Source organism: Podarcis erhardii, assembly GCF_964252035.2.
Source record: "Podarcis erhardii genome assembly, chromosome: 9".
Classification (NCBI taxonomy): domain Eukaryota; kingdom Metazoa; phylum Chordata; class Lepidosauria; order Squamata; family Lacertidae; genus Podarcis; species Podarcis erhardii.
The window spans coordinates 28146950-28162654 of record NC_138512.1 but is presented as its reverse complement, the minus strand read 5'-3'; the positions used below and the strand labels follow the sequence as shown (position 1 = coordinate 28162654).

General features: G+C 41.8%; 1 protein-coding gene across 1 annotated transcript in view; it reads right to left on the bottom strand.

Annotated features, from left to right (window-relative positions):
• Positions 1-15705, bottom strand: part of FAT1 (FAT atypical cadherin 1) — a 113994-nt gene that overhangs the window by 19077 nt on the left and 79212 nt on the right. Inside the window, 11 exon segments of the mRNA XM_081875550.1 lie at positions 371-534; positions 635-766; positions 1428-2229; positions 3510-3707; positions 7593-7736; positions 8764-8901; positions 9227-9441; positions 10391-10780; positions 12027-12260; positions 12635-12788; positions 14792-14988. Coding sequence (XP_081731676.1) covers positions 371-534; positions 635-766; positions 1428-2229; positions 3510-3707; positions 7593-7736; positions 8764-8901; positions 9227-9441; positions 10391-10780; positions 12027-12260; positions 12635-12788; positions 14792-14988 — 2768 coding nt within the window.

Genomic DNA, 15705 nt, shown 5'->3' with positions numbered 1-15705 from the left:
TAAGTGATGCACCTGCAGGATCCAGACTGAAACCACCTTGCTTCCTTACTCACGAGGTGATGCTGGGTGAAAGGGGCATGGGCACACGTGGGGCACGCATAATAACGTGGGGCATATTTGTCTATAAACTGTCAGCAGTTGGAATATTTAAGCATCATTTCCAATACTGTAGAAGGCATCACATACTTTACTAAATATGTACTGTCTATTGCCTGCTTATTTACAGGGTGTTCAGTTATATGTCGTTGGTTGGAATAAAATGATTCATTCTAAGCCTGGGACAATTTAGGTGCAAATTAGATTTCAAAGTGAGTGTGTTAAGGCAGTTTTTTGCACAGTTTAAGGCTTCTAGCATTTGAAACTAACACACCTCTAAAATGCTATAGTCCGTTCCTCGGGCATACATAACAACCGCTTGAGTAGAGTATGTCCTGAGTCTCATAGTGAGCTTCATTTCTTCCTTGTTCTCGTTTTCCATGAGGCGATACTTCATGTAGCTGCTTCCAGTAAAAGTCACTGATGGTCCAACTGATACTTTTAAAAAAGGAGAAGGAGAGGGCTATGACTCAAAGCTTCATTTCTCAGCAAGAAGGCTGAAGACAAAGCTGAATGGTATTAGGAGTTAAAATCTTACCAGGGCACTGGGCATTGTTGCTTCCGTGGCAAATGCAAGTAAACTTTCCTTCTCTGGGATCTGCTACACATTCTGTACCTTCAGGGCACGGATTCCCCTCACAGGCACTGCTCACAAGGGGACAGCTTCCTTCTGTAAATATAGATAATAGTTATATATAAATAGAGCAAGGTTTTATTTTTATCACATTCTTCCCAAACATGGCAATTTTTTTTTTAATGCAACGACTCCTAAAACTGAAAGCCTAATATTCTCCAGGCACAACGGGTGATGAAAATTATAGCTGTGTTAAAGTAGGTGACAAGGAAATAAGCAAGAAATTACAGGAGACATGGGATTCTTAAACTGCTATAATATGAGCTCCAGCTGGGAGAACTGCTCACCTGACACCGCAACACTTTCTTCTCCCGACATGACGCTATCCTAAAATGTTACCTAGCTAAAGCCGAACATATATTTTAACTGCTTCCATATCCCTTAAGGCTGCTGATCCACTTTTTTCAAGGGCACGCTATTTCCCCAAAGGTACTAGTAGAATTTCCCCTCAAAATCTATGCCGAAGATCTTGTGCAGAATCCATTTAAAGACAATGGAAGGCAAAAATGAAATTCTTCAAGTGCTTAAGAGATACCTTATTAGCTAAAGGAATAACTACCAGGTACATCTTCCCTATCTCATGAAATTGCTAGGCTTAAGACTGGAGCCTTAAAAGTAAGGAGTGCAATTAAACCCTCTGCGATGTGAAAGCTCATACGCAATTTATTTTCCAGCATACTTTGTATGGTTACTTTACCTGTACAAAGACAGGCTGCAGTTCTCCGGTGATGCGGTGTGACAAAACTCAGCCTGGCAGTGCTGTGGGTTGACATGATGTTCTCATCTAGGGTCACTTTTTCTTCACAAAATTTCCAAGGGCAATCCAGGCCCGAACACAGCTTGAGGAAAACGTTGAGTATCCGGACGCCCAAGGTCTCTTCAAGGTCAGCCACGGAGGAGTTGATCTTATGGAGTAGGGCTCTGGTTGAATGCTGAGAACCAGCAGACTTTTCTACAAGCAGCAGCACGTCAAGGTTCAATGGAGGATCAGACGGTTGCAGGCTAATGATCTGTATGTCATTTCTTCTGACTCCCAAGGTGGTCCTCAGAGCCCTCTGAAAATTGCGCCAATAGTCACCGATGAACTCCTCGGGGGCAAGGTTGGCAAAACGGAAAGCTATACTGTGGTTCAACAGTTCCTGCGTGATTTGCCTGATATGAACTGAAATGACAGCTGCGGTAGTAAACTTTCCATCTGTAACGGAAACGTTCAGCAGGTATTGTCCTACATCTAGCCTTTTGTGAGCTATCACCTTACCACCTGTGCCAGAGACAGAGAACACTGAGTCCATCTTGGGATCCAGGTGGTACGTCAAAGTGTCATAAACATCTTGATCAGTTGCATGTACTTTTCCAATGACACCGCCAGAATATTCCTCCCCAAAGGTTGTGATGAAGATTTCCAAGGGCAGAATTGCTGGAGGATGGATGCTTTCCTCAATGACCCTAATGTCCACGTAAGTCAAAGATGACAACTGAGGTCTTCCATTATCAGCCACCTAGTGGAAAACGATGCACAAGCATTGAGTTTCTGCTCAATTTCATCAGCTTTTAACTAGAAGCTTTATATGATTATTAAAGAGTTCAAGGTCTTTAATGAATGCTTTGTACAGAAGAATTGACCAGCGAAGAGCTGCCACATTAAAATAGTGCAATTTGCTTCCAACTTCTGGATCGCAATTAAGAACCATCCATGCATGTGCGGCGCTCCACCTACTGGAACTATTTCCAAAGAGTTGCCAATGGTTCTTGAAGAAGCTACTGGTAAACCTGCCACAGTGTTTTATGGTAAATATTAGCAATGAAGTAACCCGTTTCAAACAGCAGATGGCACTTTGAAAGCTTTTCCCCCTTCGAGATCTAAACTCAAAGAAAGCTATTCTTTTCCCAGGAATCACAGAGCCACACACAAAACTATTCAATGAATGTATTTCTTGAGATACTGACAAGTTATCCAATTACGAATCTCCTAAATATGTTACTACACACGCCATTATAATCACAAGTCATCTATTTTTAGATTAGGAAGGAATTCTCTCTGCTCCCTCCAGTTCAACTTAAATAGTGGTGAGGTTTTTGCCCTCTTGAGCTGGTACTCTGAACTCTTAATGCACATGACTTAAGAGATGGTTCCCACAAGTAACAGCAGGACCCTTATTGAAACAACTACTCAGATGAACAGGGTGCAGCTGGAGAAACTTATAATTTACATGTTCAGGGGAAAGGAGCCAGGATCCTGCATGAGCTCACTACTTCAGTGCTGGAGTTGCCTCTCAGGGTTGTTGTGAGGGCAGTACGGAGAGGGGAAGAGCCATGTATTTCCCCTGGAGTTATTTGAAGGGAAGGAGAGATATAAAAGCAAAAATGAATGAATGAATTTTGTGCAGGTGCATCTGCCATGGGAAGAAACCTATGCTTACAAGAAGTTTCTTTAATTGCCATGTCATGCCTCAGTCAAGAGCAGTACTGGGTAGTGTAGTAGTAGCTTTCAGTATAGTCACAGCGAAGTATACTTCAGATTAGTGTTAACTGATTTATACCATTCCACACTAAATCACTACTTGGAATACAAAGCAGCACTCACAAATATTGTAAGTTCATCTGGAAGCCTTTCTCTTTTTCACTGATCTATAACTCACTCTGAGAGCTTTCTCAGCTAAGAAGTGGGGTAAAACGTTTTAAACACACACACACACACACACACACACACACACGTATTCCCTTCCCCATCACAAATGTTACAATACATTTCAAGCACCATATTGTGAACACTTTGCACCTTAACGTGAAGAAAATAATGATCCTTCACTTTGCGTTTTAGTTGAATAGCAGTTGTAAGTACTCCTTGTTGAGTGATCTCAAAAGCGCTGTCTTCATTCCCACTGACAAAGGTGAAATGGAAAGGTGGCCCATTGTGGGAAGAATCCTTGTCTGTTACCATCAGCTGCTGGACATTAAACCCAATTGGCTTATTTTCCTATAAAAGAAAAAAGAAGAAGTTGTAGCAGCAAGTAAAGTAAGCAAAAAATAATCTGTTCACTCTTCTTATATACTAGATGACATTGCTTAGGTAGCCAAAACAGCAGCAGCCACACAAAAAATGGGAGTTATAAGCAAATTCTTGGGAGTCCCAAGATTTGAAGCCCCCCTCCCCAAAATAAAAACCCCAAGGGGAAAAAAAGGCCCTATGGGAACAATTCCTGCATTCATTCCAAAAACGACATGTTTTTGAATTTCCATTCATCTGAAGCTTTTTTTTACTTTAACTCAAAATAATATGCACTTTATATAACTAAAAAAATGTAAATAAGACCAGTTTAAACCTAAGTTGTTTAAAATTGAGCATATTTATTAAAAAATTTAAAAAGCTTTTGAAACCCTGTACTCCACCCCTCCCCAAAAGCCCCATCCCAACTGAGCTTGAAGAAGTTGGAAAACAAAATATGGCGAATTGTGCAATGGAATCTGCTGGGAAAGAGAAGGACAACCTGGTGTCAAGTGAGTCCGACTGAGAGAGAAAGAAAGACGTGCTGAAAGGGATAGGGAGTCAGGTGGAAAGTGGTCAGTTTTATATCTCTGTGTTCCTATCTCTCCACTGTTGTCCTTTGCTCTGTCTCTTTCTTAGAGAAAGGAACACAAGAGAACAGAAGAAGAGGCACACCAATATAAAAAAAGGTAGCAAGAACAGGATATCAGGTTTTTTAGACAGACATTGGATTTTCCTTTCACATTACATAACCTGGCTTGGTTATATGCTGAATGCCACTAAGTACCATTGAGCCACCAGGAAAAGACACCCTGGAGAAACAGAGCCAAACTAATTTACTGACTTGAAGAAAAAAAAGGACATCTTAACTTTCTACTTTTCCTGCGATTTCTTTCTGATTAATAGGCTATACTAGCATCTTCTAAATGACCAGGTAGATAATATTATGTGAAAAAACATAACAGGCTGTATTCAATTAACATTTACCCAGAGTAGATCCATTAAGATCAATGAACTTATAGTTAGTCCTGTCCATTAGGTCTCCTCTGAATAAAAGTTCGCTCAATACAACCCAATGCCTGTCCCCAGGAAACTTAAATTCTGCTTTAAGAGCCTGCTTCAGATTTCCCGAGGAAAGGGTTTTTTTTTTAGGGTACTTAGACCTGCTAGGGTAGCTCAGCTGGTAGAGCATGATTCGCTTAATCTCAGAATCGTGGGTTCAAGACCCACACTGGGCAAAAGATTCCTGCATTGCAGGAGTTTGGGCTAGATGATCCTTATGGTCCCTTCAGTGGGACGTGGGTGGCGCTGTGGGTTAAACAACAGAGCCTAGGGCTTGCTGATCAGAAGGACGGATCAGAAGGATCGAATCCCCGCGACAGGGTGAGCTCCCGTTGCTCGGTCCCTGCTCCTGCCAACCTAGCAGTTCGAAAGCACATCAAAGTGCAAGTAGATAAATAGGTACCACTCCAGATGAGAAGGTAAACGGCGCTTCCGTGCGCTGCTCTGGTTCGCCAGAAGCTGCTTAGTCATGCTGGCCACATGACCCAGAAGCTGTATGCCGGCTCCCTCAGCCAATAAAGTGAGATGAGCGCCGCAACCCCAGAGTCGGCCATGACTGGACCTAATGGTCAGGGGTCCCTTTACCTATGGTCCCTTCAAACTCTATAATTCTATGAGACTCTATGACTAATCTCAATCTCTGTGCCTAGAGCCTATGAGAGGCCATGGCAGGCACATAAAGAGAAAATGAAAGGGGGAAAAATGCATGGGAATAGTTGATTCACTCCACAGTTGGGACGTAACTCTGCTGCACTTTCTCTAAAACGGCCACTGCTGAGGTAGGCTGCAGAGCAGAATGAAATACTGAGCTGACCTATTAGGACAATTCTTATGTGTAAAACAGCTGAGAGCTAAAAGATCCAGGATTACTTCCTGCCTGTGTTGTAACCTTCTTGTGAAGTAAATCTCTTAATCTCTCTGTCATTCCACTTCCTATCTGGTTAAAAGGAGGACAAAGCTCACTGTCTCCCATTCTTTGTCTGGTTCATACATTTATGCTGTAACCCTATCGTGTCCGAGGCAATAGACTCGGTTATGTTGGCACAGTTAGAACCTCTGCTTCTATGACTTATTTTTGCCATACTGAAATCAAAGATTCAGCATTGTACTGTGTTGCATTATTATAAGAGGAATGGATACGTTGGGCAAACTGGATTCAACTCCACCAAGCTGCTTCTTTCCTAGCCTACTACACAATAAACTCTCTGTGTACCGTTAAAAAAACCCCCCAAACCATTTATAAGAGCACATTCGCCAACATCTCTCTGCTGTTCTTCAGCTCAATCAACACTACCAGCTCTCTCCTTTCAAAGTGCATCTACACATCATTGTTGGTCAGTGAGTAATGGAAAATCCAAGATTCCTTCCCATTCCAATTCCAGCCTTCAGATGAGACTGTACAAACTTGCTTCTTGGTGCATCAGTTTAGATTTGGGAGTAAACACAAGGCTGTTAACAAACTAATCGAAGGGTGCCTATTTTGATCACAGCCCAAGGTCCCTGCAAATTGTTAACAATTGCCACTCTTGATTACTCACTAACTACTGCTTTCCAGCAAATCAACATTACAGAATCAATGAAGTGCTTTTCGTAATATAGAGGATTCAATAAAGCTGCTTACTGTAAGACAGTAACCCTCCACGATGTGGTGTGCGCCTATGCCCTGCTTTTGGAAACACAACTTTCTTCCCTTCCCCTGTTGTTCAGGGAGGAAAGCAAAGGCATTTTCTCTCCCAAAAGTTGGGCTTTTGTAAAAAGTACCAGCAGCACCATGCTGTAACGTCCTGCACAAAACTGTCAGGAACAGGGAGGGGGAAAATACCCTCTTTCTTCTCCGAGGCTGCAACATGGGGTAATTTATTTCCCTTCCTGTTTTTGCTTTTTCTTTTTCTTTTCAGGAGGCAGTGGGGAGACATTTTACAAGTCCATGCTCCCAAAGTCCAGTGCGCAGCATGGGGGGAAAGAATGGGAAGGAAATGAAAAATCATTTTGCTCAAAAGCACGGGCTTTTGCAGAAAACAGCAGCTGTGCCTTGTTGCTGCCTCTTGCAAAAACCTAATGGGAAGAGAAGAAGGCCACCTCCTTTAATACCCATTCCCCATGGAGAAAAGCAGCAGCAATTTCTTTCCCTCCTCCCATTAGCTTTTCTTGCAGGAGGAAGCTGGAAGGCATGGCCGGCACTTTCCTGCTCAACTAGTAAGAACAATATGATCTCTTCTTTCCTCTGCAGAAAATGGTGGCAGCGGTAGGGGTGGGAGATAGCTTCCATCCCCAGAAGCTGTGCTTTGACAAAAGGCACCAGCTTCGACTTACCTCTTTTGCTTCCTGCCAAACCCCCACAGAAAGGAAATAAAAGAATACTCCTTCTGGGGAGCAGAGGGGTGGTTTCTTTCCTTTCTCACTGGGTTTTTGTAGGACACAGCAACAGAGAGGTGCTGTTTGCCCTGTCTTCAAAACCCCACCAAAAGGACTTATTCCTTCCTTGAATTACCTGTGCCAGCTATGGGAACCAAGTCACAGAGGGTTCAGTGATGACACAAGTGGTCTGGCTAGTAAGCCAAGCCAAATTTTGCTTACCATTACTTCCAAAACTTCAAACTGAAATAAAAATATTAACATTTTAATATACTACAGGACCAGTGTTTTTCTTCTAGAAAAAAAGGTCACGGTACTGCATATCCTTAAGTACCCCCAGAGAAAAAAGCACTGCCCAGGACCTTGGTGGCAATGACCAAGGTGTGGTCCTCTTCCTGACAATCCACACAACTGTGTTTCCCATTAGCGTGTCTGTTCTCTGTGTGATATATAAATTACCTGGATAATAATGCTGTAGTTCTCCTTGGAAAACACTGGTGGGTTGTCATTTACGTCAGATACATCAATATTAACTGTAGTTGTGTTGACTCTAGGCGGGTTTCCGTTGTCAGATGCTTGAACTGTCAGAGTGTAACCAGAAACCTTAAGAGTGAAGCACATGGAGATATTAAGAAAAATAGACAATTAAAAAAAGAAAAGAAATTAAACAATATTAGAACCTGTATATTCTTCTTGCTGTTGCATTATGGCATTTTGTATGGTCTATCTGGGATCTTATACAGTGAGAGTGCTTGTTGTCTTCACACATTCACTGTTTAGACATTATCTGCACATCATCTCTGCTTTCCTATCATGAACCCAATTCTCTAAACCAAATTTTTTAAAAAATGATACAGTCTCCTATGCTCTTATTACACAGTTTCCCTCCATCATTTCCTAGAGATGTCCAAATCAGTAAACCATAGTTACCACCTTGCTTCCAAACTATGATTTGAAGCAAGATTACAAACCTTGGTTTAGAGGTAAAGATCCTAATTGCAATTTGTCAATTCTGTTGTCACAGCAAAATATGGTAGGAGACAATTAGGATGTGGAGAAGGAAACCCACATGTGAGGAAAGGAGGGAGGGGAGGGAGGAGCATGCAAGACAAAACACAATCCTAACCCTGCAAACCATAGTTTAGGAGACATGGACTCATGGTATCTGAGCAAAGTTACTTTCATAAGTACTGCACCTCCTGCTATAATCTTCTGTAGTGAAATGCCCTGTTCGCATCTGCTGCCTCATATACACTTTTATTTACTTTTATTAACTGTCGTTACAAAACTGCCAAATGCAAAACCAATAATATTTAACTGCTGTTGGCATTATCAGCTACAATTATGGATGACATCTACAAACAGCGGTATTGATAAGAAGGGCTCCAAAATCAAAGGTTCTGATTTCCAGATAGGCTTGAGACTTGCGCAATCCCTTCCCCCAACTTAAGAACTGCTTTGAGAGAATAACCAGCCATAACCAGCTCTTTCCTCTCTCTGGCACACTCAGGTCTTTCCCCCAACCTTTTCTAAAATTACCCATTTAAAAACCCCATGGAACAAATGGAGATTATGCCACTCTCTTACGCTTGGAAAGCCATACCTTGAATCTCAAAACGTAGCAGCTTACCTTCTCTCTGTCGAGAGGTTTTGCCACCTTAACTTCACCCAAGGTGGGGTCAATTGTGAAAGGGCTCCCTTGGTTGCCATCTATAATTGTGTAGCGAATGTGGTTGTTCGAAGGCCCATCAGGATCTGCTGCCATAACCTAGAGGGAATCAAATTCCCATTTAAAAACAAGTCAAGGTAATAGACAAGGGGTGCACTTTCAAAATCTCACGATTTTGGTTTAGCATACTACGGACTCAATGAAAAATGCAATGTTCAAAATGAACAACTGTCAGCTGAATTATTTTCCCTTTCATTTCATGGAAAATGCATCTGAAATACAGAATATTTTACAATTTTCACTAAAGAATTTTAGGCTTTCCATATAGATTTTTATTCCATAAGTCTACACATGAGCATGCACTCTCTATCTCTATCTCTCACACACAAAAATGGCAGGGGATGAGGGAAACTGAATTACATACTGTAATAACTGATTGTTCAACTTCAGCATCTTCACTGATTACTGCTGTGTAAGTGTCTTGACTGAATGCAGGAGTGTTGTCATTGATATCTGTTACATTTATATTTACTGTCACAACATCACTCAAGGAAGGTGTCCCTCCATCTGTGGCTTCCACTGTCAGATAATACTCCGGCGAGCTCTCATAATCGAGGCTTCCAATAATAAAAATAGCACCTACAAGGGAAAAACAAACAAACCACAAGTCAGGACACTTTTCTGTTCAGGGAAATATGGAGACAAAGGGAACTTTCAAAATTACTCAGTAAGTAATTTCAGGGTCAGCGGCTGCTTCTGCGCTTTCAAATGTCTTTTGTGCCTATCATAATGCACCGCTGCAACTCTTTGCTTTGCGGAGCAAGGAAAATAGCTGAAAATTTGACTCATGGAAATGAAGGCAAGTTAGATCAGTTTGCATATATCCTCTATGGAAGTAGCACAGCAATGCCCATAATTGGCTGCATTCCTTGTTCATGGTGTTTGTCCTTGGAAGTCTGGATATATGATGACTTAGTGAACGGAAGAAACACCCTGGTGCACCTGTAACAGCAAAACTGGACACCTTCATCTGCCCCACTTACAATAAAACATGTCTCTGCCATACCAGTCTCTACAGCCACAGCAGGCGCTGTAACTCTCCAGTGGTTTGGCTTTACCCCCCGAAGGTCTCCCAAGAAAGACAGAGTCCAACAACAGTACAGAGTATTTACTCATGAACAAAACACCCACCATTACTGCCCTAAAAAAAATAATTAAATATATCAAACAATTCAGGGTTTATGCAAGCAAATAAATTGAGCACATAAATATATTTCATAAACATGAAGCTTTTTGCATTTTGGACTTGTATCTTTTTCCACAAAGAAAAGAAAAACACCCTTACCTCGGGGAGCATGCAAAGAAATAATAATAAAAAAAAACTCAACTGAAAACTAGTGTTACAGTGTAATAACCATTTTCCAAAACTTTTTACTATTTTACTTATTTTCTATCTTCTACAGGTTCTTTAAATAAATAGAATATGAGCTCATTGAATCAGTTGTTTTAAGAAGACACATTATTTGGTGAGGGGAATACTAAGTTTGGGTTACCGAAACTGATTTTTTTCCCTGCTGCAAATGTTTACCTGTTTTTGAATCAATACTGAATTTTCCATGTTCATTTCCACTAATGATAGAATAGGTGATTTCGGCATTAGCTTCAATGTCCCGGCTAGCAGCGTAGACCTGAAGAACCTCCATTCCAACCACTGTGTCTTCTGATACAGTTGCACTGTACTCTTTGTACTCAAAGACAGGTGGGTTATCATTTATATCCAGAACAGAAATAACAAGGGTGCCAACAGAAGACAGCCTTCTTGGGGAACCTTCATCCTCAGCTTTCAAAGTCAGAGAATACACAGCATGTAACTCCCGATCCAAAGGCCTTTCCAACCGAACAATTCCAGAGAATTCATCAATAGAAAACTGCCCATCTGCGGAATTTATCAGGGAGTAGTGAATCTTTCGATTTAATCCTATGATTAAAAGGAAACAGAGAACATAACAAAGTTCTTAGTAGCATACTAAAACGCATTTCTTCAGCAACAACCCTGAACAAACGAACAACGTAAGGTGGAAAATGAACTGCGTAAGATGGGAAAAGACGAGGAACATGCAATCATGCATATGTTCCTGCTCAATCGTGATTACACACCATACAAAGAACTGCACTAAAGTTTGATTTGTGACCAAGGCGTCCTAAAGAGTGCCCCCACTCTGAGTACCAGGTATCCACAAAAGCATTCCCAGGGGAAAGATGACTGTATTATGAAGTGTATGTCCTGATCCAATACAGAGGTGGGCATCAAAAAGAAATGGGATAAAGATATGAGACAACAGATTACTGAAGAACAGAAATGCCAACTGAAGAACAGAACCTGCTGGGAAAGGTAAATAAAGGAAGCTTTGAGAGCTGCTGATTCAATACAATTGGGGCAAGCCCTTTATAGAGAACACACTTCCCCCGCTCCCTAACCTTTCTAGTGGAGCTTTCTTTGGCTGGCACTTCCCTTTTCCACCTTCCTTCCTTTCTGATGTTGTCAGCTCTGCTTAACAAATGAGCCTCACCAAACTGATTTGGTGTTGCCTGGAGCAGAGAGGAGGGGGACAGGGCCAAATGCAAATCAGCAGCTTAAGTGCTAGAATGAAAGTATCTGTGAGATTGAGGAGGCAGGCAGAGCTAATGAGGAAGAGGCCACAGGCTGAATCCACAGGTGCTGGAGGTGTGCAATTCTCCATCCCTGCTGCAGATGACTCTGGGGTGCAGTTTAGGGTACACTATTTGCACAGGAAGCCCAACAGGCAAGTGCAGAGTCTAACTTTTGCCTTATGGAACTTGGCGCATGATCAAGAGCACATCTACCACTCCCTTGCAGCAGTCACATCAAGGAACCCCAGAGTTGAAAAGCACACAACCCATAGCAGCAAATTCTGAACACTGGGTAAGCAACATGGTTGAATAGCAAGGAGGGAGATTGGGAGGGAAGGGGGAGGGGAGGGAGAAAGAGGAAACAGCAGCTGCACCACAACTGCAGAATTTGTTTTGCACATTTACAACCATGATTAAGCAATTAAAATTTAGCATGTTTGGCATGTGTGTGTGTTTTATGAAGCACAATCTGAAAAAAAGGGTTGGACTGAAAATATAAAAAGCAAACTAACGAATATTATTTAGATTTCAGCGTTGGTATTGCATTAAAAATGCAACTCAATAAATCTTACCTGCATCAGCATCTGTAGCTTGCACTCTTGTCAACAGAGTTTTCACCTCCGTGTTCTCAAATACTGTGATGGAGTATGGGTCTGCTGTGAACTCTGGGGTGTTATCATTCATATCTTCTATATTCAGAATAATTTTAGCCTGGCAAAACCTTCCTCCTCCATCTGATGCCTTGACCATAAGAGTATATACTGATTTCTGCTCACGGTCAAGTGCCCCTAGTGTTTTCAGCTCACCTATGCATGAAAGTAATAAAAACAAAGCAAATAAAGGGCTTTAAAAACAAGAGCTGAGCATCCAACAAAGATCTGGAAACGTTTGAGTCGAGCAATCTTTTAAAGAACAAAATTCCCCTAGTGGCATAATTCAGCAGTGATATCTGACATTTAAAGATGGCTGCACACTGCTAACCTGTCTTGAACAAAATGTCAATCTTTTCAGCACTTAAGAAGATTATTGTTTTGTAAGGCAGTTTTCCACAATCCGCTGCCTTCCCGGTGTTTCCAGCTACAACTTTCACCAGCTCGTATGGTCAGGAAGGATAGGGCACTGATCAATCAAACTTTCAGAAGAAATAATGGCACAGCTTATAATATCTTCTGAATATTACCTGTTTCTGGACTGAGCATGAAATCTTCTGCTCCAGGACCGTGTAATGTGTAAGTTATTTCTGCGTTGGAACGAATATCTGCATCTGTGGCTGAGACCTGCAAGATGAGTTTGCCAGGCAGGGAATCTTCTGGGACAGACTCTGTGTACAATGCCTAAAAGTTTTTAAGAGTAGCATTGAAAAAACACATTAAGGGAACTAGATCTGGACACTACAGAGATTGAATCATTAAGATTAGATATTAAAAGCTTTTGAAACGTGCAACACAAAACATGAAAATATATTGTACAGTGGTACCTTGGTGTAAGAACAGCTTACTTTATGAACAACTTGGATTAAGAATGCTGCAAAGCTGGAAGTAGGTGTTTGGGTTTGTGATCTTTGCCTTGGAATAAGAACATGTTCCGCTTCCTGTTGAGTGTGTTCCATTTGTAAATTGAGTCCCCTGCTGCTATGGGAAAGCATGCCTTGGTTTAAAAACCTCTTTGGTTTAAGAACTGACTTCTGGAACGGATTAAGTTCGTAAACCAAGGTACCATCGTACTTCTGATTCTTTTACTTCACTGTTATTTCACTGTCTAGTTTTTCACTGGTTTTTTTGTGGAGAATTAAATAAATTTCCTTGGGCCTGTTTATAACATTAAGTCCAAAAAGTTGTTTATGAAGTGACACAAGGAAAGTGTGGATTTTACGTAGCCCCCTGTGGTAGGGACTAGGCCATGGAAGCTTCCATTAACTACAAGGCAGCTTGACTCATAAAGTTTTGAACTACAAAGCCTTAAACGGCTCAGGACCAGCATACTTCAAGAACTGCCTCTCCCTATCTGAACTAACCTGGACCCTGCATTCATAATCAGAGGCCCTTCTTTGTGTGCCTCCTTCATGTGAGGTCGGGGGGAGGGAGACACGAGAACAGGTCTTTTGTCGGTGGCTCCCCACTTGTGGAATGCTTCCCCTAGAGAGGCTCACCTGGCCCCTTTGTTATTTATCTTTAGGCACCAGGCAAAAACATTCCTCTACTCCCAGACCTTTGGCTAATTAAACCCATAGCTGTCAACCTTCCCCTTTTTTGCAGGAAATTCCCTTATTCCAGCGCCGTTTCCCGCTGCTTCCTGCTGCTATCCTGGATTCTTAGATATCCTATAGACTGTCCCCGGGACAGGTGAGACTGCTGATCCCTTATTTTCAAGGATTCCTGGGACAGGTGAGACTGCTGATCCCTTATTTTCAAGGATTCCTGGGACAGGTGAGACTGCTGATCCCTTATTTTCAAGGATTCCTGGGACAGGTGAGACTGCTGATCCCTTATTTTCAAGGATCCCCAGGATAGGTGAGACTGCTGATCCCTTATTATCAAATCTGAAAGTTGACAGCTATGATTAAACCACCTATGGCGTTTTAAGCTGGGGAAAAGGTATTGTTTTTCTTTGTTATTTATGCTATATATATTATTGTGTTTTTATATTGCAAACCTCCCTGCGATCTTTGGCAATGTTGAAATCTAATTAATAAATAATTACCGTATTTTTCGCTCTATTGGGCGCACTGGCCCATAGAGCGCACCTAGTTTGGGGGGGAATAAAAAAAATTACTTCCCCCCCAGGCGCGGGGTTGGGGCTGGGGCGGGGGAAGCCCGAGCTTCCCCCAACCCCAGCCCCCAGAAGAACAGGCTGCTATCCGCAAGCCTTCGGAGCCCGGTGGGAACTCCCCCGTGCTCAGAAGGATTGCGGATATCTGCCCGAAGCCCGGAGAGCCCAGCTTTGCACTCTCCGGGCTTCGGGATGCAAGCTGCTATCCGCAAGCCTTGGGAGCACCGACCCCTCTTGCTCTCCAGGCTTCAGTGAAAGCCTGCATTCGCTCCATAGGATGCACACACATTTCCTCTTCATTTTTGGAGGGGGAAAAGTGTGTCCTATAGAATGAAAAATACGGTAATAGCAAAATATTGTTTCTGTTTTCTAGATATTCCACATAACTGCAAATAATTAACACCAGTATGTACTGACAGGCAAAGGTTACTAAAAGCTTTCAAGGATGAGTAGTGGAATTTTTCCCAACTTTCCTTTTCCAAAGTAATTACTTAATAATTTTCAAAATGTAGAATGTATTTATTTGAGTCTGAAAGCAAATGTGTACACGCAAACCCCATGCTAGTACCTTTTCACAAACAGGGCTGTTGTCATTCGAATCAAGGACCTTGACTTCCACCACAGCTTTTGTTGTGAACATCCCATCAGTAGCGGTGATATTCAGAAGATAATTATCCTTTACTTCTCTGTCCAGAGGTTTTCGGACATATACCTTCCAGTCATTCTCGATATTTTCTACAGCAAACTGTCCCAATGGATCGCCTCCTAGACAAATGATAGTTAGAAGGCAATTCAAATCAGAAATGGCAAAACGTCATTATAGGGGTGAAGGGACAAGACCTGCAATAAAATTCATAATATTTAGCAATAAATGCAATAAATTTATTTAACAATAAATGCAATAAATTTATTTAGCAATAAATGCAATAAATTTCATAATATTTAGAAAGTATTACTGCTCCTTTGGTAATAAAAGCCTCAGGAGAGCAAAGACTGCATTCCAGAATTCCAATCTTTGCATACAAACAGCTGTGCTGGATCAGACCAAACTGCCCCTCCAGTCTAGCATCTTGTTTTCACAACAACCAGATACTTGCATGGAAAGCGCACAAGCAAGACCTGAACACAACACTATCTCCCCACTATGTTTGCCAATTACTGGTATTCATAGCAACACTGCTTCTGATTCATCTTGTAAGTAGCAAACAGCCCCCATAACTGGTTGCCACTGTTACTTGTGGGAAACTCATAACCAATGCCCTCAGCTCTGACATGTTTTGTGGGAAGGGGATGAGATATGCAACAGCAGGTACACAGCTTGTTGCTATACAAAAGCCATATCTTGGAGAGTTGTTGTGTCCCCGTCCCCCCAACACACACACCCTGAAGCTTGCAATCAATTACTAGCAATTTTGCAAATAAAAACAGCATTGCAAAATACGCAACATTCATAAAAAGAACCATACTTTTTTTTTTCATGCT